General features: G+C 40.0%; 2 protein-coding genes across 3 annotated transcripts in view; both read right to left on the bottom strand.

Moving 5' to 3' along the window:
* The window catches only part of LOC112981268 (sodium channel protein type 5 subunit alpha-like), a 164,994-nt gene extending 154,552 nt beyond the window's left edge, over window positions 1-10,442 (bottom strand). For both annotated transcript variants that reach the window (XM_064505711.1, XM_064505712.1), the window contains exons 1-3: window positions 10,358-10,442; window positions 6,737-6,865; window positions 1,821-1,912 (exon numbers count right to left, since the gene is read on the bottom strand). In XM_064505711.1, coding sequence (XP_064361781.1) covers window positions 1,821-1,912; window positions 6,737-6,865; window positions 10,358-10,437 — 301 coding nt within the window. In that variant the 5' untranslated portion in view covers window positions 10,438-10,442. The remainder of the gene's footprint in view (window positions 1-1,820; window positions 1,913-6,736; window positions 6,866-10,357) is intronic.
* A 5,404-nt stretch (window positions 10,443-15,846) lies between these two features.
* LOC135327664 (sodium channel protein type 5 subunit alpha-like) overlaps window positions 15,847-27,358 on the bottom strand; it is a 44,312-nt gene continuing 32,800 nt past the window's right edge. Inside the window, exons 2-3 of the mRNA XM_064508064.1 lie at window positions 17,720-18,038; window positions 15,847-15,981 (exon numbers count right to left, since the gene is read on the bottom strand). Coding sequence (XP_064364134.1) covers window positions 15,847-15,981; window positions 17,720-17,986 — 402 coding nt within the window. The 5' untranslated portion in view covers window positions 17,987-18,038. The remainder of the gene's footprint in view (window positions 15,982-17,719; window positions 18,039-27,358) is intronic.

Here is a 27,358-nt window from a genome sequence, read left to right as displayed (position 1 = left end):
AATAAAACAACTAGGTGTTTAGCATCACTGAAAAGTTTGGATCTATTTTAAATAAAATTCTCCTGAATCTCTATGCTCCCTTTTTTCACTACAAAACAGCTACAGTTTACTGATGTAAAATATGCTTCAGCTCCAACTATGATAGAGAACATCAGAAAATGACTATATATAACTCAGCAAAATTGACAGGCTTTTCTTTAAAGAATGTCAAGATTGAGACAAGATGGAAAGTGAAAGGTGTCCCCTGGAGACAGCTGTCCCTCCAAGTTAGTCTTCAAATCACTAGCAAAGGAAGCCAAGAAATTCTTTTCCTGTTTAGCTGCTACTGTCCCACATGATCTGTAAATCCATGCTGAACTTGCAGCTCATCTAAGGTTTTCCCAAGCAAAAACAGTTTCACAGTGGAAATCCAGTTACAGAAAATTTAACAAAATCTCCCCTGCTAATTGATTTAAAAAAAAAAGAAGAAGAAAAGTTAAGGATAAGAACTGATTTCCAGAAATACCAGACCTAATGACTGATCATCTTAAAGTATTCCTTAAGGGGTATATTTTGACACACACTTGCACTAAAAAGCACCTTGCTCTTTGAGTTATTTCACTGGTTTCTGTTACTTTACTGTTGGAATAAGGTTGTAAAGCCCTGTATCTACAAAGATGTTTTCCTCACTTTTCTTAACATCTCATCTCCAGAATTCTCATTTCCTGCTTAAAATCTGTATGAGTGTTGGTGATTAGTACTAAAACACACCCCTAAAAGTTTATGCTGTGGCATTTGTTTAGATTCATGTTATAGGGCAGATGTTCATAATTTGATGAGTGGAAAAACCTTTCTAACCTTACATAGCTGCGCATGAGATTCTGAGTAGTTTTCTCAATGTTAAGAGTATTTTTGACATGTAATTGCCAACATCTGTTCAGGATTATCACCAATAGGATCTACCATGCACGGTTTTTGCTATCTTCTCTACCTTGCCATGCAGGTTGGAGATGTTAAACACTGAGGCTGAATGAGACCTGTCCATAGACAACACTTGGCAAGAATGTATTGCCATACAGTTAGTCCTGAATGGACTCATCTCTGCATAAATTATTAAGTAGGAAATATTATTTATTATTTTACAAAACAGAAATAAATTCTATCAAAAGCTATGAGAAAAAAGCTTCATTCACTAACAGGCCTGTAACAAAAACACTGATTTTTTGGGAGGGGGGATCCCTTACATATCCCCCGGAGGTAAAATGAGTTGTGAAACGCTGAATCTACTAAAATCAATGATGAAACTTTTCCTGATCTCTTGAGGGTCAGAAATTAAGCAGTCTTTCTATCTCATGTAAATGGGTAAACATCAGATAAACTAGGCTATTTGTGCTTTCAGTCTTGAGCCGGTCTCAGCTCATAGCACAGATCTAGATGCCTCTATTGACATGCTCTGAAACTCTTAAAACATTTTGAGGCCGTTTAGCCTTCCATTTTTAAAATCAATATCTGCAAATTTTAATAGAATTTCATTGCCATTTTCATACGGTTCATGCATGAGTACTTTATGCATGTGATTCATGATCCGCTGTATACAGAGTTTATACAGCAGAACTTGTTTTATCGAGGTCGGTAATTTTGGAAGCACTCTAATTCCTTTGGCCCACAAAAACAGTATTGGAAAACATATGAAAAATGTATTCTATTGACAGGTCACATTCCCTACATTCCTCCATTTCCCGATCAGTATCTATGGTTAAGTCATTTGGATTCACTGTGTTTACTACTGGAAATGGCATGTAGGCTTTAACTGCAGCCGGAGTGTTTAACCTGATTTTCACCTGAAATGACTGAGATTGTTTTCAGCGCCCGAAGTACTCTGAACGTTCGTAAGGCTGAGACATTGCCCAGGTCCACAAATTCAGTTATGTATCTGTAACAAGGGAAAGTCACACACAGACAATGACAAAACACCAGCAAAAAACAACAGTCAAGGGGACAAAGAGAGACAGAGAAAGAATCACTTGTAGCTGAGAGCCAATACGTAAGGATCAGGGCTTCTTACCTGGGATTACTGAAATAGTTTTTAAAGCTCTCAATACCCTGAAAGTCCGAAGAGGTGAAACACTGCCTACATTCACAAATTCTCCTACATACCTGTAGAATTAAGTCACAGTTATTTGGAATTACACAATAGAGTACGAGACTTGACTGAATGAAGAATGCATTCATACATAGCAGGAGTGAATGCATCTGAATGAAAGGTGCATCCACTTTTCAGGCTGTTCTTTGATGCCATTTGTCCTGGGCTTTTCATAGTATACATTATTTCAAAAGTTTCTTGAACTATTCAACTTATCTAATAGGCATCAATTCTTTAAAGCTACCAGGTGGACTTTGTTATGCTGCTCAGCAATAAATACTATAAGCATTTTACGATCATGTAGTTTAACAAAAATTCTTCACATCATTGGAAATATTAAGAATTATTTTGCTGCTCTTAAAAAGAAAGCTTCAAATACCCAAATAATTTTGTCATAACAGCTTCTACAAATCACATACAGGACAATATGGGGAAATATCAGTGCAAATATTTCTACTGGGCTATTTCATGTACAATGCTGTACTGTGTGGTATAGCAGACCTTGTTTTCAAGAGATACTTCAAATTTGATTTGTTTTGTACATCAAATCCACACCCTTCTGCTGCCAGAAGATGGCTTTTGAATGAATATAATTGCAATCCTACTACAGACTATTTATGATTAAAATACCAATGCCAGCTCTTCACTACCTTGGCCATTTTGTCATCACAGAGACCTGTGCAACAGCAGAGCAAAACATGGCCAGGAGAGTCAGTTATGGAACAAGTCTGCTTTTGTCATTGCTTTAGAAAATTATTTCCTCCAAGATAGTATACAGTAAACAGCATAGTCACCACTATATCTTTTGGACAAAACAAGTCTTGGGCTCTTTCATACTGCTGTTAAATTTATATATTCTACTTCTTTGAGGCATTTGTTTTTGCATGTTAAGGACAAAACTCACCTGTTTTTTTTACAAAGCCTGCTTAAGTGGGCTTTCTGCAAAGGCCTCTGAGGGAGGAAAAAACATCATCTCCATATCTGCTAATCCAGATTATGGTCTGGAATAGCAATATTGCTTCTCCTCTTCATGGTCCCATAGGGGAATCTGGGCAAAGAGATTTGGCTATTTGCTAATTCCTCCCTATGTTCACACAACCGTTCTCTCCCAAACTCTTCTGCAGCATGCAAGAGTGACCAAAACAATTTGGAGAGAAGCATCAGCATGTGAATGTGGTTTTGCTGACTACAGACTTGTAAAAACATGTTATTAACATGTAAATAAGAATGTGAAAATGCAACTGCTACTCCTGTTTGTTCACGATAGTCAACTAAGATTTACTTCGGTCATTTCTCAGATGGAACTGCAGGAGCTCAGTTCCTCTATATCAGGGAGCAAGAAGCAACCTGAATTGTCATGTACAAGTTCTCCTGTTAGCCAGGAAAATGCTTATTGTCTTTAACTGCTTTTGCATCTCAGTTTCCTTTTGTAACCCAGAGTTATAGCTACCACTGCCTTGTCTGTTCTGGAAAGGGTTTGCTTGTCTGAGAAACCGTGATCGAAATGTGGACAGTTTCACAGCTTCCCTTGAACCCATCCATGACCACAAGGAGCGTCGCAAGCCATGGCTAAGAAATAGCGTGCTAGCAAGGTATGGGAGAAAAGCCTTGGAGACACCGCTTACTCTGTTATGAGCTATTAAAAGCTATTCCCTGTGGCTGTCACCCACACAATCTGTGCAGTTTCTGATCAAAAGAGGAGGTAAGAAGTTATTTTACAGTAACTCTAAAGCAAACGATGGTCATTTCACTATAACACCCATCAGCAAAAGAATCAAATGTCTCGTGGCTTAAAACCCTCCGTCCAGTTAAACCTCATGTCCCCTTATCAGGCTCTCCAGCCCATTTTGAACCCTCATAATGTCTTTATTTCCAGATGTGGAAATACCACAAGTATCACACTAGCTACAAGCAAAGACAACAGCAGAGCTACCTGGATACTCGATCTTACTTTAAATTACTTGCAAATTGGATTTATATGAAGGATAAACCATATCAGAATAGAGTCCATTAGCCAATCCTTTGTACTATCTGCTAGCTACATACTTGGCAAGCATGATTCCTTGTACGTATGAAGATCAAATTGCAGCCACTTTTAACTCCCTCAGTGCTGTCTGTGAGCTCAAGGAATTACTTGCAACTGGCTAAATGTATAATCTTTTCCCCTCCATTCCAGCTAAACTCCTTAACTGTCTCAAAAACATATTTGATAAAAAAATGTTAATATAATATGCCTTAAAATACAAAACAACAGGAAAGGATGCCAATTCTGAAGAACGCAGCCACTACAGTAATTTGATTCTGAGAAGGTGTATTCTTCTCAGTTGCAGGCCCTTCCTGTTTTTGAGACCTTCTAAGAGATGAAAAATCATTTGGACAGAAAATTGAAATGTAGCTGGGAAACAACATACAGAGACCCAAGCCTCTCATTAAACAAGCTTCAGGGAAGGCTTTATGAATCCTAGGGTCGGAGAACTGACCTCCAATTTATTTTTAGTAGAATCAGAATAGCAAAAAGAGCTGTGATCCCACAACCCCTGGGAGCTAAATCCTGGTTCCCACCTCCTGGGAGTGAAATTCACTTATGGGCAATTGTCCACTGCAAGCTCTGTGCAAACCTTCACGTTTCTAGCTCTCTAAGCCCCAAACCCACAGGGACCGTCTGAGCAGAACTTAAGGGATATCCAGAGCTTGTCCTGCACTGCCTGCTCAGAGATGAGTTTCAGCGGCAGTAGATGAGACACTCTCAGAGGACTTCTGCAAGGCAGGGTGGGGCCACCCTCAGCTTCTCAGCTCGGAAGAGCAGCTCCATTGTCAAGGCTGCAAATTATTGCTTATCTTGTGCTTGTCTCTGTTCATTCCTGCCTTACTATCAAAGGCCTTTTGCCTTCTGAACAGCAGGAACCCATGCACAGAAGGTCTCCTTGTCACGACAAATTCAGACACCTGCAAATGAACTCCTTCATCATGTACTAACTCACAAGCAGCTGAGCTATAGTACCCTGATCTTACTATCTATCTCAAGGACAGGGGTAGATCAGGCTTGTAACTCTTTGTATTGTTTTGTTCTGTCTCTAAATGTTGTAGAAGAATCGTATTTAGCACAACTTAAGGAAAGTTAACTAAGAAAAATACCTACTGTGCACTGACCTCCAAAAGCACCTCCCCAACTGCACTGCATTTTTTAAAATTCTTTTCATGACAGCCAGATGTCATTTCAGCAAAATCCATAGGAATGTAGTAACAGATACCAGGATCTGGCCTTAGGGCTGGCTTTGATCCAAAGCCTATTAAAATAAATGGGAGTCTCCCTGTTGAAGTCCACACAGGTTTTATGCATCTTTTTGCTATTCCTCTGAGAAACACCGCTAAGATCATTAGTCCTAATCCCTGCACCCTATCAGAGTCTTCTACTAACTTCAGCGGCCCTTAGTAGTGTTTGAACCAAGTGTGGCTGTTGGCTTCCACTTCAAGATGACATGAGGTGTGCTCCTGAAGTGCTTTTCTCCCTTCTTTGACCATAAAGAGAATCTGGACTTTTAGCTCAGCGGGAAATACTGACACAGTCAGACATCTGCCTTTGGCCAGAGCCTGGACTCACCCCACGTCATCCACAAGCTGACACCTCCCCTACGCTGGTGTATTTTTAGCTGTCTAGATGCCACAACTCCATCAGCTCTTTCACGGCACCAGAACCCCAAATGTCCTGAGTGAACTCTAGTAGTCTGAATAGAAGTACAGAGCTGGAGGGGAATATTTTGCCAGGGCCATATTTCTATTCCCAAGATATGAAGCAAATTTCAGAAGCCTTTAAATTAATTCCTTATAGAAGTAAAATATTAATTATTTTCAGGATAGAAAAGGTTTGTGAAGTCAAGGTTGGCCTTGAGATGACTGCAAACCCCGAAGTATAGTTGTATCCTACACTCCTCCCTGTGAGGTTTCTAGCTCGTCTCTCTCCACAGCTCAGATACACATCTTCCGACTTCTCACTCCCTATTTGAATGTCCTATTATATGGTCGTATTCCAGTACATTTCTTAGATGAATGTGAATGTGGTACAGTCATTATTTTTACTATTTACTAACTAAAACTTGTTTGTTAATGCATAGTTGATCTGAGATGAGTTAGGCTAGTTGCTATTTTCTAGTTGCTATGTTCAAAAGTGAGCCCAAACCTTAAATGGAACACCAGAGTGGCTTTGGTGGTAAGTGTTATGGTGGATAGGGTATACACAGAGATTCTGATACATGGGTGATAAAGTCACACACTTATAAGATTTTCTATCCGAGGTCTTACAGCCCGCTTAATGAAGACTCCCAAACCTACATTACATAGCCAAGCATTATTACAAATATTTCACAAGCAGCTCTAGTGGAGCACAGAGAGATTAAGTAATTTCTCCAAAACAGTCTGGTGAATTGAGAGATCTAGAACAGAATCAGGAATTTCTGACTGCTTGCTCTAAAACCGCTCAGGAAAACCATCCTAACATACTTCAGCATTTTCTCATTTCCAATACAACTTGAAGGGAAAAACTGAACAGCCAGGCAATTTTTTAAGACGTTCTACTGCTCATCACAGTCTTGAAAAATATAATGGAGTGCTACTTACGCCATAACAATAACACTGAAATCCAGCCAGTTCCATGGATCTCGAAGGAAGGTGAATTCTGTCAGGCAAAATCCTCTCGCCAATATTTTTATCAAAGACTCAAAAGTGTAAATGCCAGTGAAAGTGTACCTGGGGAATAAAGTGACCAAGATAAGCAAGAGCATTAGCAGTTAATGGAAGAAACAGCAGAAGCTAGCTCAGCTTATTCATGTCGGTCCCAATCCTACTTGCATGAGACGCTCCTACGCGTTTCGTTGGGGTTGCTCATGAGAGTTATGGCTGCAGCACTGGACTGTGGATGAGCAGCTTCATGTGTGGACCAAGGAACACATCAGAAATGGGAAAGCGCTCATGACTGCCACAGAGTGAAACTGAGTTTCGCTGCAGGGAGTGTCCTGATGAATTCTCACTCATTTAAGTCAAGCATGAATACTATGTTGATAAGCTATGCTATGGGACTTTCGAAGTACTGTCTGCAACTGTCAATGAAAGAGGAATGAATTATGCAGCAATCCTTATTATTTTTCTTATTTAAAGGAAGATGTTCATTCCATTCATACCTCTCAGCCTTTCCTGTTCGGGACATTTCAATGGGCAGCAGGTTAAAAATTGTTATAACTTGGTTTTATCAGCTAAAATGGGTATTCTTTCTGCAAATTCCCCTGTGTTTCACTGTCTGTGGTAAATCACACCAATTTCAGAATCAAGCAACAGTACAATGCCCCCACTAAAAATCAGGAAATCAATGCAGCCCTCCCAATACTCTATGTAGTAATTTTGACCTGCTTGATAGTAAGAAAGACATAAGGGTGTTTTTTTGTTGTTTTTTTTTTTCCCCCATAGCACAGTAAGTTATTGCCAACAGCTTCTTCACTATGAACAATATTGGACAGAACATACATCTTATCCTTTGCAATAAGGATGACACCTATAATAAAATTTGGCAAATTCTCTGTGGAGGACAGTAATGTGTTGAGTTATGGTGTTCAGATTTGTATTCATACACGGCTCTCTAAACACCATCAGAGACATCCTTCAGGGCACACATCACCTCTTTTGTTTATACCTGAGACAGGTAACTCAATGGGACTAGGTATTCTAGGCCATATCTTAAAAATAATAGACGTTTACTATCCACCACTGGCATTCCCTACCACTTTTCCCCAAATGAAGATGCAGTTGATACCAAAGAGGAGTTCTCCTTCTTGTGAGTCTGCCACATAAAAAAAAAGTCAAAATCCCATAATGCAAAAATGTCATAATATGTAATGCTATGAATTTCACTGGAAACACTAGCTTGAGTTTCCTGTTTAGGCTATCATTAAATATCATAATCTATAATGGTGACATCACTAAAACTCCTCATAACTGTTTGGATTCCTTCCTGGCAAAACCAAAAGGTGTAAGCAATTAAAGGTGTTAATATATTGAAGAACTTCATTATGCCTAAAAAGAAAGCATTTTCTCTTAGTTGTGTTCCTTTGGTCTGCAACTGGGCACACTTACCGGTAATGGCCCTCATGCCTTCATGTCACACAGTAGAGCTAATTAGACATATTATATGGCCTCAATATGCTTTGTCATAAAATGCAGAATAGCAGGACTCTTTTTAGCAGGACTCTTTTCTTGTGCAACAATGGGCCTAAAATGTTTCTCACACTTCCATTTTGACTATACACCTAAGCATTACCTTGTATCCAACCTTTCACTATCCAACTTTAGTTTTGCTGTGATAATCCAAATATAGGTCACCCAAGTGACAGTCTCTCTGAGCATGTGTATTCAGTAATACATGTAGAAAACACATGCAAAGAACTAAAAAAAAAAAAAAGGTACATAAGCTCATTAAAATGATAAAGTACTTGTATTTATTCAGCATGTCAGATGGTTTAATTGATTGTATAATCATCATCTAATTCTAAATGGATGGGGCAAAGTCCTCCAGTAACTGAACAGTTTCTTTAAGAGAAGTCTTTTTTTTTTTTTTTTAATTCTTTTAGTGGGAGTAGGTTGAATTGTTGTGGTTTTTTTTATGGTAAGCACTTACTCTGTTTTTAAAGGAGGATGTAGGACAAATATCTATACTGTGTTGCTCTTGTATCCTTTATAAGGCTCTGGGACATTAGAACAAAATGGATTAAGTTTATCTTTTCCAAATCCAATATTAATTAATTTGAATTAAAGTTCACTGGGTTATTTTGCTCCTCAAAAGTACCTGCCTTTGATTTCATTCTCTGAGTTTGAGGAGAAAAGCTGAGAGGTATGAGGGGAAGCAGGAGAAGGGGAAACATGAAAGGCCAAGGGTTTCCTCCGTGCTGCATGATTTCGGTTACATTTCTGTTTAACTTTCTTGCATGTCCTCTCCGGTGCACTGACAACATTATCCACATTTCCTTTGCCTAAGGAAGACACAACAAGCACTTCGATGTTTTCCTCCAGAACATTTGAATTCCCAAGCCGAGGCCCCATGACCAAATCTTGACTCACATGGATGAGAAGTCCACATTTCAGCTGCACACATCATGGGTATGGTACTGTGTGACAGTTTTCAGTAAGAAAAGGACAACGTCAGGGGAACAGAAAAGTCACAGACATACTTGAGGGCAGTATACTATACAGAAATACATGAAATATCTTGGGATTAAGACATTATTGTGATCAGATGAAATATTTGGTTCAGTCCTGTCTATAATTAGTCATTTATGGCCTAGAAGATGTACCCTGCATGATCTTATGAAACCTAAAATAAGGGCATTTTGCTGTCTTTCCTTAGAGCCTTGAGTAGACCAACCACCAGGCTATGGAGCAGCAGATGGCTGTGTTTATCGTATGTCAGTCAAAAATAAAAAGTGTGTTCTGATTGGTTCAATGAGCCAAAATAATTGTTTAATGCACTGTAGGTTGATAAGTGTGTGCATCTGGTATCTGCTTCTAAAAGAAATATTTTAAAGCAAGTTAAAGAAATGAAATGGACTTTCTAAAGCCTAATAGCCCCTTTTAAAAGTTATTTTGGGAATAAAAAAGGAAATTTGAATGAAATCTTTGCTATTTTTTCTGAGTGTTTGACAAGTTGGAGAGACAAGACCTGATAAAAGTGTTCCCAAACAATTTTGTGATTGCTCATAAAGCATCTCTACCAATGACTACAGAGGAACACTTTTCATTATGTGCTCAGTCCAAATGGAACTTTTGCTTTCAGTAAGTTTTAGTTTAAGGACAGAAACAAGTACGTCCTGGGTGTATTTTTTGAAATAATTCAACTTAAGGTCCATCAGCTTTTTCTAATGTGTCCACCGCCAAATCTCTTGCATGGGAACTGTGGAAAGCAGGCCAGTTTCAAAGGGAGCTCTGATCATATATGGTTTCATTCAGATGTAGCATAGCAGGTGCCTTTAGCAATAAACATGAGCTTGGTAGACTAAAACTTATTAGTTTACTTAATAAGGGAGTTTTCACAAGCAACAAAAGCCTGGCAAACCATTTTGTCAGGACAGATACTATGTTCAGTATTACTGGAAAGAAATTAGACAACAGCAAACAAGATGAAAAGAAGAATGTAACAAATGACAGAGGAAGGACAAGATAAGGACAGGGCAGCTGTGAACCAGCGAAGATACTTACTCAACATATTTATTCCAGGGCGGAGTCTCTGATTGTGCCATGAACACACAATTAGTTAAAATAGTGCACATAATAAACATACTGAACAATGTAAATAAGTGAATTAAGGAAAACCGCATCAATTATAAGACTTCATAAATTTTAACCATTTCACGCAAGATGTGACAGCTCACTTGTAATTTGCAAGACGCTTAAAAACTACCATAGACACTTGTTTGCGAGTGAGTGAGGGAACAGGCAATTATGCAAACACAGAAAAACTGACTCTTCCCTGCTTTTTTTCTGTTGCCTACAACTTTTATGCATACTTCACACAGTAAACAAATGCACTGACTCTGCAGTTTTCTGAAAGTACAATACCCCAAACTTACAGCCGTGTTGGTCAGCTGACAATGTGCATAGGTGCACAACTTTGTATGAAAAGAGGAATTAGTGTCATTTAAGTATTTAAGGAAAACCTGTGTCTGCAAATTCCCATTTTATTTTGCATCCTGAAACATTTCTCAGGCAGTAGGCAAGCTATAAATCTGATCTTTCTAATCCGTCTAGTGGGCTTCAGGTCTTGCTTTTGGTGTACAGCTTCACCAAAAGCTAATGTGAGTTTCAGAGCACTAATTTTAAGGCTTGGTCTGCAAACCCAGTTGGAAAATACGCAGTCTGGGTCTGCAAAGCTGACTGCTCCAGCTGAGGCACCAGTTTCCTAACTGACGGCTAAAATGAACCTCCTAAGTATATGGTCTATGCATTTAGCCACTAAGCTGAGGCCATAAATAAGACAAGGAGCACCCTAAATCAAATTTCCGAAATTGAAAGCATAATTCACTGAACTGCTCTCCTGAAATCACATGCAACTTTCTGTAAAAAAAAAAAAAAAAAAAAAAAAAAAAAAAAAAAAGGTATCCTCCTGTGTAAATGATAGGTCCCATGTTACTGGGAAAAGTTTAAGCAATGAGTTTAAAGGGACAGAATCTAAGGCAAAGGAAAACAACTTACAGTTCAGTCAATAGGCTGTAACCCTTGTCAGAGAAAGACAGTAGACTACAAATTTCTTTTGCCTTGTTCAGATCTCATCGGTGGGTTTTTAATTGAGAATAGTGACCTGAGAATATTGTTTCAAGGGTATGTCCTGAAATGTTTGTATGAAAATTGTCCTTTCGCAGAGCCAAAACCTCTGCCGAATATGGAATGGAACGTTTTCTGATGTGCCACATAAGCAACTGCAAAGTTAAATTGGTAGTAACCAACCTGCATATTCCCCGGTGCCATCGCAGAATCCAGTAATTGAACTCAAAGGGACTGTTCATCTCACAAACATTTTCCACTTCTGAGGCCTACACCTCCTACTGAATGAGTATGAAGGATACGTGATATCCAGTCTCACTTTCTTAATTCAGCCCGAGACAGGTTTCTAAAACTATCTGTCTGGTCTATCTGGTTAACATGATTACCTCCAAATTGTAGTTAGCTTAGAAAACATTGGATTACTTTTTCAACTACAGCGAAAATCCTATGAAAACAATGGCAGTACAACAGAGTGGTATCTGAGGACCATACAAAACAAGGACAATCCTTCAATTCAATTCTACACAAGGAAATTCTTCTATAATCACCCATTTTAGGATCAACAGTCTGATCCCAGTTTCCTTGTAGAATAAGCGGAAACTAACAGCTTTCCCAAATGCTTAATTATAGGCAGGTGTGACAGCTTTCTCAGGCGAAGACCCAAGAGAATATCCAGGACACAAGGTGAAAATGTAAGGGGTCAGTCTGTGGCCATCAGATGCACTATGAATTCAAACTGATTTGCATCAGGAAGATCAAAATGACAAAGAATAGAAAGTGAAGAAACATTTCAGCTGGTTACATGCTGAAATTAGAGGTCTATGTAAGAAGCAAGAGAAAATGGAGGGAGATTCCTGCAGAATGAATATTAGCATTCCTGAAATCTAATGCAACTGTTTATATAAGCAGACTGTTAAAAATTGTCTTCTCAGAAAAAACAGAGTGAGTAAAGAAGATGAAACTGAGACAATCTATTTTAAGGCCATTGCCTGCAACATAATTTAGAATTACCGTTAATTCTAAATTTTGAAAGCACACCAATCCATGAGTTAACACGGATCACACACATGGTTAACACATTCCAAAACGGAGCACTCTTTGGCATCTGTTACAGACCACAAATCCAATATATCAAGCCACTCATCAGGATCCTTTCTACAATAAATTGAAAGCAAAACTTTTATTTTATGCGATATTCCCAATCTGAAATTAGAGAATGGCATCTTAGGTAGTCTGTATAAGGAAGTTCTAAAAACTATAAATTATTGTCTTCTAGTACAAAGTCATCAAACCAAACATAACATACTTCTATTTTAGACTTTATTATGATGGATAATGGTTAATTAGCAGACTGAATACTAGGAGCTGTTTAGGTGATCACTGCCAAATTAAATATAATATAGGCAGGGAAAGGTTAGTCCCAATCAATAATACATAAAACAAGTGATTCACAAGGTCTCGTTTTTCCTTACAGAGGAAAATGTGTGAAATCAGATGGCAGATTCTGCATATTGCAAGCAGAAAATATGAAAAAATGGGAATTCTTTAAGAAGAAAAATTTTAGATGGGCAAGAATCCATAATTCTAGAGGCAAGGAAGGTAATTTTGGAGAAAAGGCCATCCTGGATCTGTGGTAAATTGAGCAAAACAGTATGTAATAACTAGGAAAAGTAGGAAATAGCAATTGCTGTATTTTCTATAAAGGATAGCAAACTGCTTGGAGAAACCAGGGACACCACAGAACAGCCCATGGCTTGCAGGCAATGTGAAATAAGGAGGAGTCTTTAAAGCGTAAGGCATAAATGAAATCTCAGCAGTGGTTTAATCTTATCAATAGTGGAGATGATAAAATAGTCAATAATGATGCAGAAGACAATGAGTATTCAATCAAGAATTTTGTTTCATATTTGACTTGAAGCAAATGTTTGCACCTCCACACTGCCCATGTCCCCCACAACAGAAATGGGCCAGGGCCTTGCTCGGACAGCTGTCTAGACCGTGGTCCCACCATGAGGCCTGCTAGAACCTGAAGAGGAGGATGGATCCCTAGAAGAGCTTTAAGCGTATATTGTTAATTGAAGTAATTTCCATTAGCAGGAGGTTGTCAGCCTATGGATATTCTTTCCCTTAGAAGGATTTATTTCTAACTGACTGGACTAACCTCACTTGACTGGATGACCAGAGAAAATACAGAATCTATCCCGTCTGACGTTTCAGAGGAAGAACTCCATATAAGCTACTTAACCAAGAAATGTGATCCTCACAGCTTCTACATAGGATGATTTTTGCTCTGTTCTCTCTATTCTATTCCACTGCTGGCCTTCAAGGTACGTTCAATGACTGGCAATGGAAATATGGCATCTGCTAAAGAAGTTGCTTCAGACACTTACGTGACAGTTAATGCTCTTTTGGTTTGTGCCCTGGGGAAAATAAAGATTGCTTGATTACACTCATGCAAAACAGTAGATCTAGTTCCCAAGTTCATGTCGGTGATATTATCTGCTTGAGTACTTGCCAATTCAGGCTCCTTTCTACCCAGGATATTGACTTCTTGCTCAGCCAATTGGCCTTTGTGTTTCAGGTTGCTGTGAAAGGCCTTTATTGATGGAAAACAATGCACTGCCTAATGCAGGAACTTCGCTGCAGTGTTATTGTGCCTGGGACTGCTGCCTCCTGCCTGTGCTTGCCGAAGGCTGAGCTGCTGGATTGCCTGACATTATCAACACAAGTTGATAACTTGGGTCTTTCTGGAACTAAAATGCTGTTAGCTTCGTGGCCTTCCACTTCAGAAATTTTATGCTCCTTATCTGACCATATTTTTGCTCCTGACATGTCTTTGAAATTCACTCCTCTGTGTTCTCTATCCTTGGAGGTAATGTGATAAGGACTTCTTGCATTCTTATCTTTTGGTTGACTGCCACCAAGGGCGTGTAGTTCCTGTGTATTACACTTACTTGTGACCTCTTGGCTTCATGAGCAGCTGTAGAAGAAAGTGAGTAGTAAGAGAGAACAGGCCTCCACAGCTGGAACCAATATTTACATGTACATGCTTTTTGCTAAGAAGCTCAATTTTCAAATTCTTCTCTGAGTCATACCCATGCAAATCCATCGACCTCAATTAGCTTCAGCAAGGCTGTTCTGATGTAACTGTACCTAATAAACACTGTTTGGCCCTGGGTATACAGCAGCACATGCTGAACTGCTTGCAGGTATAACCTGATGCACAAACAAATGTCTCTGCAAAACTCTATGGTGTATTCTTAGAAACCATAAAAATGTCTTGGCTGATATTGCATATTTCTTTTTACATAGAATTGTTGTTACTAGGAGTTTCACCTATGTTTCCTCTTGTTAGGACATGTATATTCTCAGATCCCTTTTTTTCTGCTGCATACTGAAACCACTGAGAATCTGGTTTCTTTCTCTATTTTTTCCCCTAAATTTGATAATAAGCCAATGATTCTAAGATGCTACCTGCTTAATATTTATTAGCACTCTCTGGTAGACATGGACATTGCAGCTGGGGAGTTTCTATCACTAAAATGGCACAAAATCATCACAGCAACATGTAGAGTCTTTAAATTGTCAGTGCAAGACCCGACATGCGCACTGTAGAAAAAGCAGGTAACTCATGAAAAAGGGTGTGTTTTTAATAACGTTCATACAAAGCTGGACATTTGGCTCAGTTTGCTCTTGGAGAGATGTGTGACTATCAGAATAAAATGTCTCTGTGGCCATATTTAAAAAAACGAAGACCTCCCTCCACACACACACCCTAAGTAATACCCCTGTATTACTTCAGAACTAGGGCTAGGTGAAATCGGGTGTTGCTGTTCTGCTGAAAGGTCCACTGTGCCAACATCTCTTTTCATTCTAAGCTGGACAAGAGCTTGAAATTAAACAAACTAACAATACGACAAAGAAATTTTTAAAATGCTCTGTTTCAGGACAGCAAAAAAATTAATTCTGAGTCAGTTCAAAATTAAACCACATCTGCATACGGTGGCACAGGGTCTCATGGGAGAGGTGGCTTAAGTACCCTGTGGCAAAGCTGTCTATCAGAGGACGTCTCCCAGGATGGGCTCCAACCACCTGCTCACTTCCTTCTGAATTAGTGTACCAAATTCGCTCCACTGACTCTGATGATGATGGTCAGGCCCTTTACCCCTTCAAAACCTGAGTAGCTCACCTAACTCTGTAGTGCAGTTCATATACCCGACGCCAGTAGTATAAAATAATATAAAATTATATTCCCACCTCACTTAACAATATAAAATAAAATAGACCAAAAGTCCAAGCACATTTCTGGTTATGTCAGCAAAGAAGTGCAATGAAAAGTTTTAAAACTGCTTACTGAAATCAAATGATTTCATACTTCCACTCATCTGTGTTTAAAAATAATGTCATAACATACACTAAGAGGGAAATCAACAGAAAGGATATGAATGTACCAAAATTTTAATTGCTGTTCTTCTGATTGGATGGAAAGGGCTAAGTATATACAAGGCAGGAGTGGCACTAAATCGAAAGATTGTCTTCCCTTTGTTCAGTACTACAAATGTCTGGAAAACAAAATAGGAAATGAGAACATTCAGTATTTGCATTAGCACTCAGCTTTTCCCAGCCCACTTCCCATTGGGAAATTCCTGCCAGGATCCCAAGCTTAATCCCCACTCCCTCCCTAGACCCCCCAAATCCTTTTCATTCTATGAAGTTTCTCCCAAGACCCTCCCTGTGGTGCGACTGCCCATCCTATTGCAATATCCCAACCATTTCACTCCTTCACTGCTTACAGGATCTCGTGCCGTCACCTTCATCATAAGGCTGGTGAGCGAGAGGACTCACCTCTAAAAATAAAAGATGACTTGGACACTAAAATGTGGTGGAAGGACTTTTATACCGCTTTTCTTCCCAGGTGCCAGCAATCCTATTATTTTGTTGCACTGTCTTTCCTATCTTGAGCATCCTGTTGCTCTTAGCCAGTTTTTTTGTCTCATCTTTCAAATGAGAAGCTCAGTGAAGCACAGTTCCACAACAGGATCTAACCTGGCTGTGGCACCGAGGCACTGTTACTATATTTGGGTTAATATGACCGGAGAAAAACAATACTGAATTATCTTTAATCCAAAGCAATGGTGAGTTGGATGCTTGCCCAATTTACAGGGCTCTGAAGATGCCCAACCATGCGCAGATGAGCTAACATTCACTTGGAGAAAAGGATCAGGCCACTCCATAGGCAAACTCTAAGTAAATCTGCCACTCGCCCATCTTGCATCATGGTACAAAAATTACAAATCTATATCCTTCTGCTTGTGCCTGGGAATAACAGGAACAACACAGCCATAGATGTTTTTAAATTAATTCTGGCCCTTTCAGATAATCTGTTTCTCTTTGCCCATTTAACATTTATTTTGTAGCCGTTGCATCTGTTTCTACACTGTTTTAACAAAAGAAGCATTGTGATCATATCAACCCATTGTTTAAAGAAAATAGCATAGGACCAAACCAAGAACATCAGTACCTGAAAGAACTGGAAGCTGTCTAAAAATATGTTGTGTTTCCAAGCCTTATTCTGTCCTCCATGCTGCAAAATGTTTGGAACGGGTGAACAAATTGTAGTAAGCAAGTCGCGCGGCTATGCTGTCAACAGCCTTTTGACAGAAGCTGTTTGTACTGTTGTGGCTTTTGTCCAGGCTACACATGATTTTGCATCAGGTGATGCTCACTTTAGGATGAAGCATACCCTTCTGCAAAGTGCCAGCATGGCACAAACCACTAACACTCCCCCTTAGCACTATTTTCGTCATCTCAAATAGCATTGAGAGTGGAGTTTAACTAGTCCTCGGCAGGAAAAGAGCTGCTGCCCTTCAGGACTGGTTATGCAGGTGCCTTTCACTCGTGTGCAGAGTGCTAGTGCAAGGCTCAAGTCACCCAGAAGCTCTTAACATTAAGGGGCTTAAGTGGTCAACAGACCTGTGAAGAGTCAAGTCTCATGAAGACAGCAAGATACGGTAGATAAAATCCTTCATTTAGCTCAGCTACTGTGCTGCTCTTGTCAGACAGTGTATATTCATATTTAGTGTTATGTGAAAACACCCAAGTCTTAATTACACTATTTACTCCACTGCCCTGCTATTTAGGTGCTTTCTGGGAACCCTGCTCCCGCCAAAACTCTGGTCCTTAAATGGGAAAAATATACTTTTATTGGCTGAGTAAAGACAAGAACCAGAGTCCTCAAAACAGAGAAACATTTTATGTTTTAGCAAATGCAAAGAAGGAGAATGTCTTGCTGGTGCTCACCTTACGATCATTGTAGAAAGGGTCAAGGTCCTCCAGCGGCTCTCCAATGAGCTCTGGAGGCACAGTCCCATAGATATCGGGCAGCTTCTTGCAAGCTTGTAAGTCAAACTGAGGCTGAGGTTTCTCTTCTTCACCCAGCTGCTCTCTGTATTCCTGCTTCGCGTTCCTCGCAAGCTTCTCCGCAATTCGTTTCTCAATCGCAGCCAAAGATTCAGGCGTGAACCGGTGGAAGCTGTTAGTACCCGGTGGTAACAAGAAGTCAGCCATCTTTTCATCCTGCTTTGTCTGTACTGGTCTTTACTCCTAGTAGTGGAAATAACTGAAACAAAAAGGACCAAAGATAAGTGGCAGGAACAAAGCAAGAAAAGGACAGCCAACAGGAAGAAAAAAACCCAGTATCTTGTCTGATTATCAGAATCTATCGATTATCAGAAAACCCTTCATCAAATATTATGTGGCCAGTAGAACACCAGGGAAAAGAGAAATGATTGAAATTGTAGTTTAAATTAGGAATCACTCTGTAATCAGACTTTGTAGATGTACTGTGGAGTATTCACAAGTGTGTAAGTAATTTAGCAGCCCAAGTCCCATTTAAAGAGTAACTTAGATTCATACAAGCTTAAGTTTCATTGAAAGTCACAGGGATTTGGATTCCTAACTCATTTTTTAAAATGCAGCTCTGGGAGTGGATGAACAATGTGCTTAAGATGACTGCAGGGCAGATTTAAATCAGCTGATCTCGGGCCACATGATGCAAACTCTAAAAATGCCCCAGCTGTTCTATTCCAAATATAAAGAGTGAAAGGTCAAGTTCAGACTCATATCTCATAGAAATTCTTCATAAACTCTGTCTTAGGCTTCAGCAGCATACTTTTTCAGCATTTATTTTCTTTTGGAGATAGGAAATGCCATCTTCAGGACATCTGACATTACTTCTGAGCCTTTTCTTCTCCTCCACTCCCTACTATCTCAAAGATGGTGGAAGCCCAAGCATGCATGGCAAAGCCCTGGCGCCTTCATGGGAACACTCCAAGTTTCTGAGGTGATGAACAACCAGAGCTGCCGGTTCATCACTTCCGAAAATCAGGCTGCTTCTACCCAATACCTACATAGCTGTCTGGACATCTAACTCAAAGCAGTGAGGTTTCACCATCTTGGGCTGATGGTGCTTCACGGGTAACACTTCCAAACCCTGCCAGAATGAAAACGAGGGGGAGGCACCACAGCTCTACAATGTACATGAATAAAGTGCAAGTGGGAAACTCGCAGCAAAACAAAAGGCTTGCTTAGATCTGTGCTAAATAACATGGATAGCTGTGAAAATTAACATAAAACTACTGTTTGAAAGGGGATGAGGCTTATCCCTTTTCTAGAAGCCTGCAGAAATCCATTCAAGTTCACTGAAGCCCTGTTTCACAGTTTAACAGTAACTTAAGTGACATGTTTTTCCAGCTAGAGTAACCTTCACTATGAAGCAATTGAAACACGTTTCACAGAGAAAACATGGCTTTTTTTCCTTTTTTTTTTTATACCACCCCCAGACCATTCATACTGAATTGAAATATATGATGGTGACAAACAAAATCTTCATAGATTTTGAGGTGGGCTATCCTACAGCGTTCACCGATTTGTGCAGGATGCAATTCTTTGTTCAGCTGCAATTGTTGTTTTCTGCTTTCAAATGGTATTTGTCTATCTATAGTGGATAGTTCCAGATAGTTTGCTTCTATTAGGCTCTGTGATGACAGCATTTTTGTTAGCAAACAAGACTTTAACTGGACTCCACATGACAAATAGCATATTTATTGACTCAATTTATTTGAGCAAAGTACTCTTTCAAATAACTACTGCTTTTCCTGTTCTGACTTTGTTTTAAAATGAATTCATTAAATTGTCATTGATCACAGCATATCATACTGAAATGATTTACTAGAGCTCGTATACTGTATGCTGCAATACTGTTTGCCTGAACAAGCAGACTAAAATGAATTAGCCCTTCCTTGAGTTTGGGTATTCCGATACTCTTCTTTATTTAGATATTATCCTTATTCCTTTCCTCTCTCTCCTCACATCATTTGTGCTCTCCCCTCCCTCCTGAAAAACAGGAAATTAGCAGCTTTCCCACAACCTGAGTTTCCTTACGCTCAAAGCTTGGTGACTCAGCACCAGTGCAAGCAAACAGCACTTCACTTTCTATAAATGACATCAGTGCAGGTGGCCAGAGAGTCCTCTTGGTTTTTTTCTTGTTTTTTTCCCCTGTCGTTTCGATTTTTGGGTTTTTTTTACAGTGAAACCTGTCTCACTGCTAAAATGAACAACAAAAATCAGGAGAAAGGAATAGACTAGGTTTCTAAACTAGGGAGATTACCGAGGGCTGTTAGTAGAAGTCTATATAATCGTGAGACCTATGAAGACAGTGAATAGGGAGTGATTGTTCACGGTTTCTCGCAGTACAAGAACTGAGAAATTTCAAAAGAAATCACAGAGCAGCAGGTCCAAAACAACCAAAGGATCCACTTTTCCACATGGTGCACAGTTTTACTGTGAAGCTTGTTTCACAGTAAACTTGCTGTAAACGCAAAAAAAAGGCAAGGATTCACAAAGCAACAAAACAAATCCAAGGGCGAAAGATCCATTAATAACTTTAAACACAAAGATACTGCCTCTGAGAAAATCCCTAAGCTTCAGAACAGGGTGCACGCGAGAAACGCTCCCGCATGTTGTGCCTTATTTTTACACTCCTCCTCATTGCCAGCCCGGAGAAACCTGTGCTCTGATGTTGTGTACTTCTACCCTTACACAGCACACATGCCAGAGGACAGTGCTGGCACCGGGCAGCCTGGGCTGCCTGGGAACGGGCACGATCTGCCCACAAATTCAAATCGCGTGCGAACGCACGCTAGGGCCCAATCTGCCGGCAGACTCCGTAGCTGGCCAGAACCTGTGCAGACACGTCCACGCACGGTGAAGCCGAAGCAAATACGCCGGCAGAGCTGCCTCGCTCATGGTCTGCATAGGACCATCTACCTGCCTGGGGGCACGGGCCAGGCAACTTCTGAGAAGCTGCACAGATGCATCCTTTGCTATGCCAGAGAGCCCTCGTGGCAAAAGCTCTCTGGGGCGGACCAAACCTAGAGGGCTGAGCTGATTTTACCGTTGGTCACCCACTATAGGTGTGTGGAAGTGAGATACGTCCAAATCAGCTCCCATCAGCTACATGGTGGTAGCTCTATACTTCCACTGCTCAAAACCAGAGCTTTTCAATCTCTAATGCAAGTTCCAGAATGTTACCTAGCTAAGGACAAGCTGGAAAATAATACACAAACTTCATTAGAGCTTTTGCTGCTCCTCCGTGCATTTTCCCTCATGAAGAGTCACATTTACCAGTATTCTTATAATGGAAAAATCTTGACATGTTTTGTCTTCTTACTGTATATTACTTAAACTTTCTACATTTTAATGTATATATTTAGCATAATTCTTCTTCAATTTCAAATGCTTTCAGGAAATGGACAAGATAATTTCATGGGTCTTTTCTATGTCTAATTTCTTTTAATCTGTGAATTGCAAACACTTCTACAAATCGACAGGGTTAGCCCAGATGTTTCTTAAAAGGGTAAGAAAGCACCACAACTTAAAAAGGGAAATCATCAACGACTGAATCAAAGAGCTAGAATGCCATTTCTTAAGAGATAATAGCTGTTGTGACTCATATTTTTACAATATGAGCCTGGATTTTTCCATTCCTCTCAGGCATATTTTTGAAGTACAAGGCTTCAAACACATTGTTTCTGTGATATCACCATGCACAGAATGAGCGTTTTCCTCTTGCTTTGTCTTTGTTAAATTCAGTTAACATCGGTTTGTGCTGATAAAAATGTACTGGTTATGTAAACAAAATGTTCGTAAAAAAATAAAGCCTCAAGATGCATATTTTCTATCGCATGGCAAGAAATGGAGGAGAAAAGTACAAACTAGTATTGCCACTATGTGCATTTATTCAGTAAGATAAATGCTATTTTCCACCACCACTTTAGCCTTACTCTCATATGCTTCAGTCACCCCGGCTCAGAAGACGATGCAGGCTCCCAACATGAGACGTGCATGCACTAGGAGCCTTGCACTGACATCCTGCGGATGATGACCATCACCCAGAAGGCCAGCTTGGCCAACAGGTCGCCTACACGGGTGCAAACATGGCAGAGGTTGAACCTGCTCACCTTCAGCTGGCAGCAGTCTGGCTCAGACCACCACCACTCACTCCTGGGACCCCTCATCGTGGCCTGGGACACTGCCCTGAGCCAGCAAGGAGATGAGGTCACCCAGCTACAATGTTGGACGCAGAGGCTGAGCTCCTTGTGGGGCACTGCACCTTGTTAGACGCTGACTTCGGAGATGCCACAGCCTCACCTGGCCCCATCTCCCATCCTCACAGGGGCACAGGATTGCTTGCCTGGCAAACCAGAGTGTCACAAATTTACCTACATACATTTCAAACACATGGGAATGATAAAAAAGGAGGCAAGCTTTATGATCAACGGAGTGAAAGCAGCAGTCACAGGCTCAAGGTTGGATACCACCAAGCATGCTCAGCTCAAGTAGTGCTTCATTTATTTAACCCTACTGATTTCAGTGATGCCTCTCAGAGGAAGCTGCTACTGACCATGGGCCAGGAAGGTGGATGATAGCCCATGGGAGCAGGTACGTTTCCAATGGAATTCTGCTAGACCTAAATCTTCCAAGAAAACAAAACATAGTCCAAAATTCTCCTTTTGTTTAAGAAGTGGTTGTGACTAAATATAGATTTTGCATTCCTAACTGCTGTGGTAACAAAAACAGTCATGAGAATGGCTTCCTTTTAAACATTTGAGAATGCATGGAGTACTGTCACCTTTTTTTTTTCTCCTCTCTATATAATCTCTTTGGCATTTTCCTTTGACCTGCAGAGCACTGCAAAACATAAGAATAGTAGGATACGGAAATGAAGAACAAGACAATGACATATCCAATTTAATGTCACTGGCCTAGATTCACAAATTTTTATGTATAAATTAAACGTGCACACTTACTCTATTGTATTTAGAATGACTGCAAAGTAATATGGGACTGCATGGAAGTTTTACCCCAACCATGAAACGATGGCTTCATGGAGAGTTCTTGTTTTTAATTAAGATCAAATAAAGACCTTTTGCATAAAGATCAAGAGGCTGTAGGAGCCTAGATGACTTAGACATTTATCATAATTTTACTCATGATCAACAGGCAACCTCATTAGACCTAAATCACTCATATTTATATTGCACTTTACATTCCTCAACTAAGAGGTGCCATGGGAAATTCTCTTTCTACCGAAAAATTTCGGTTGCTGCTAATCACACTCTGAGGGTCTGTATACTCACATTGAAACAAGGGAGAACTCAATAAAACAGTCCTTGAATACATTCATTACTTCTGCTTAAACTGATATCTGGTTTGTTCCTTTTTTCCGACAGGTATAATTTTGTCAAGACCATAAACAATGATTTTTCGTGGTACGTGTTCCTAACACGTATAATCAGCTATAGCTGGAATAAATCAGCACAGCTCTACCCATCCCGTGGAAATCCTGGCAGCTGAGGAAGTGAGCTGCTTGGATGGGGAATATCCAGATAGAAATTGTTGGGTGAGCAACGTGCTGAGCCCCGCAGCTCCGTGTGCTGAACACCGTGCTCAGCACGGAAGAGCTCAGAGAGGTCAAGGGAGAGGGAGAAAGTCTTCCACAAAATTCTGATGGAACTGGCTGAAATGCATAGCTCTTGCGGGAGATCTGTTAGGAAAAGCATGGCGTTGACATAACCCCCCGACTGACGCAGGGAGAGCAATGAGGCAGAGGTCCACTTGCTGCACGCGTCACAGAGCAACCCTGCAGGTTGATATGACATTGCGTAATGCACACATCTCCTAAAACAAGCCTGGTTTGTTCAGTGTACGTGCTGACCAGAGGCTGGAATAAGTAAGGAAGAGAAGACCTCATTGCATTCCCATCAGGAAGGAAAAACAACACGATGTCCAAAACTGAAACCTCAGAATTACTGACCCACAAGCCTTTAGTCAGCAAGCAGCTCTGCCTACACTGTGTCTTCTTTTAAATCTAGTTTAATGAGTTTTGCTGGCATCTTGCTCATCAGAATCACAGCATTCTGACATTACCAATGACGTATTGATAAGATAAAGTCTTCAGAAAGCTAGCGTGTGCTAAAAGGAAATGAATTCAGAAGATTTCATCCCGATATTGAAATAGTATCTGGGGATGACAAATGTTATGCCAAGAATTAAATGCCAGCATTAAGTCTTCTCTTATGATAAAATATATATTTTTAGTGAGCTAAAAATATTCTGCTTTCTTTGCAGGTGTTTTTATTTCAAATTATGCTGCAACTGAATGACAGGAACAAGCAAGAGGAAAGCAGTACATTATAGTTAACAGTGCACATTTCATATTTTACTGAAAATTGTAATTCTTTGCACCCAACAGGTTTTCCTGTCTCTTTTAATTAACTAGAGTTATTTTACTATTAACTACTCAGCCTTCAGATCCAGGGAAAGGTTTCTCCTTTGCTACTCTGAACCAACAGAGTTTGCAGAAGAGCTATGGAGAAAGAAGAATGTCTTCAGCCTTCAATGCTTTTGAACAAGAAATAAGAAATCTACAGGAGAACTCCATATTATGTCAACTATAATATATACTGCTTGCACCAATGGGTGCTTTGAATGCTCACATGAATAAAAAATATCAAATCTGGTCCATTTTACTCATACAGACTTTTATAAAAATGTTCTAACGGATATAGGAAGTTGTAAAAAAGTTATTAAAAAGTATTCTGGAGCCATTATGGGATAGTTATGCAGCTGAAAGAAGGCAGGTTTTATGCTGACCACCAAAAGCTTCACTGTACATAACATGCTAGGCCTTCCAGGGAGAGGTAGCCAGGGCTGGAAAGCCAAGCTGCCTGATATATTAGCCATGAAGGTATAAGTAAGGCATCACTGATTCCCCCACCATGTAACTTATGGGGAGACATTTCATCAGCAGGAAAAACCAACAGACTTATGAAAACAGTCAGCAGAATTGGAATGTTTCCATTAAAAAGAGTTGGATGGAACTCTGTAAGCAAAACCAGGGTCTCTTTTACAATTTTAGCACTGAACTAAGAGAGAAACAAGACAAGACAACCAAACTTGAAAGCCATTTTTAATAGAAAACGGTGCAATATAGCCTTTCCTCCTTTTGTGTGCAAGGAACAAAAAGAGGCTGAGGTGAAGAGTCAATAAAATACTACATGTGAAAGAGAAAGGCAAGGAGAGACAGACTTGTATGGACATGTAAGATGAGCTGCAGGAGGTGGCAGGTCCCTTTCCTGCACCCATTGGATCTGAGGCAAGACAGCAGGTCCTGCTAAGCACTCCTCCATCTGCAATAACAAACAAGAGCTTGCTGCTCCATGACAGGATCAACAGCTATCTGACCTCCATCCCATCCTTACATCTATAACCATCCAATCTGCCATCCTTCTCCATCTCAGTCCCTTTCCTAGTCATTACTGCACCAAACTATCTCACCCTTCTACCTACCTACAGAGTCAACATAATCCTTCCACACACCTCTCCCTGTCCACAGCATTGAGCAATAACCTGCAAGCAACATTGACACCAGACCTATGTGATTTTATCACAGTGACCTTATTGACTTGTTCGCCCCATCAATGCATTTTTGTCATTTATGGTAGATTCCTCTGGACAAGGATACAGGGTCCCTATTTGTCCACGGGTTTGGGTAGTGCATGGAGCGCAGACCATCTCAATGCTTTTGCCATATGATACCCATGAATAACATCAAAGAGCACAGTTACAGAAGCACATCGGCTAAATTATTTTCCTCAGTGATGGAAATGGAGGCTCACAAACCCTACCAGGGAGTAGCTGGTCACTGCTTGCTGGGGTATGGACACTGCTTGCCAGGATATTTTGAAGATTTGATTCATTATTTAGTGCACTGTGAATGTGATGACGCAAATCAGAAAAAGCTAGTGGATCCTCCACTCTGACGGAAGGGAAGAGATTTCCTCCTCCCGAGAGACAGAGCGAGATTACTGCTGTCCAAAGAGGAGGGATATTCTGCCCGTTTGCAATTGAAAACTGCCTGTTTGGTTGCCAAGTTTAGGAATCAGAGTTAAGAGCTTACATAGGCTCTGGGGGTCCAATCCTCAGCTCACGTCAGTCAAGGGGAGTATTTTGTTTCACTGCAAGAGGTGGTGGGTCAGACCCCTGGTGTCTGAGAGCCAGAATTATTCCATTTCTGTCGTTCCTTCCAAACACATCGGCTTCAGAGACTCAGCGTAGATTCATGGAAAAGATGTAATGGAAGCTGGCGCTGAATGACAGCTATTTGATTTGAATTACATAATGCTCTAAACCATTATGTAAATGAGGCAGATAAAAGCAAGGAGGCAGAAGAGGCAGTTTTTTTTTTTCCCCCCCCAAATACCTAGTAGCCTTTAATGCCAGCACCAAGACTGCCTTCTTCCAGCTACTGCATTTTGCTGGTAGGTTAGCCAAACTAGACTTTATTTCTTCTCACACTAACCAAAATATTAAGTACATCTGAGCACAAGAAGAATGGCATCTAAAGAATGGGAAGCATGGATGTTTTTAGAGGTATATGAGTCAGTCACTTTACCAGAAGTGATTTTGGCTATGTCCCACTGGCTGTCAATGAGATTCATCCTTCTGAGAACCCTGTGGCTTTCTTGAATATTCCATCATCCCCTTCGTCCCTGTATAATTTCCTCGTCTTTTTACATGGAATAATTTTTTAGAGTAAATAACACATTGCACAAACAATTATTTTCCAAAAGTCATGACATTTTCTGTTAATTAGCAATAATATAATCATCCAAATAAAACTGCGGGGGACATTCCATTTACTAACTGGCTACATCCAAATACGCATTTATGTGTCAACAGTGCATGCTCGAGTGGTCGGTAATACTCAATTGGGCCTAAGGCACAATGCACTTGAAACATACAATAGTGGCCTAGTATTGCAACCTCTGTTGTGCCTTCTTGCTTAATTTAGCTTATGGGACCAAACAGTCAATGAGTAAAACAGAAAACAATATGTCAAGTGGCCTGTGAAAGAGAAACATCTGATGATGGTATCAATGCAGGAGGTTTTTCTAAGTGGAAAATACACTTGTTCCACAATTTGGTAAAGTTTTTATGCTTCCTGAAGGAACAACAACTCTTCTTAAAAATAAAAGTACTATGAATAATAACAGTGATAGATAGCAATTACTTAAGAAGATCATCCAATATTTTGGCCCTAATCACCTTCTATGGCCAGTCTGGTTTCTGTGCCAGATACCCATATTAATGTATGAGTGCTGGCTAGGTGACAGTCCCCAAAGGACATTATGTCTATGAGGAATAAAATCATGTTCTCTGATAGGATCCTAGTATGATACAGAAGTGACTGCACTGCTTGAACACTCAGATTTTTTTTTCATTTCTCAGAACAATTTCAACTAAAAATAAAAAATTGATAAAAAATGTAGGATTTTGGCCAACTTTCTTAATTTTTAATTTGTCATGTAAAGAACT

The sequence above is a fragment of the Dromaius novaehollandiae genome, chromosome 2 (genome assembly GCF_036370855.1).
Source record: "Dromaius novaehollandiae isolate bDroNov1 chromosome 2, bDroNov1.hap1, whole genome shotgun sequence".
NCBI classification, from domain to species: Eukaryota; Metazoa; Chordata; class Aves; order Casuariiformes; family Dromaiidae; genus Dromaius; species Dromaius novaehollandiae.
The sequence above is the reverse complement of the archived record's forward strand: the minus strand, read 5'-3'. Positions and strand labels throughout refer to the sequence as shown.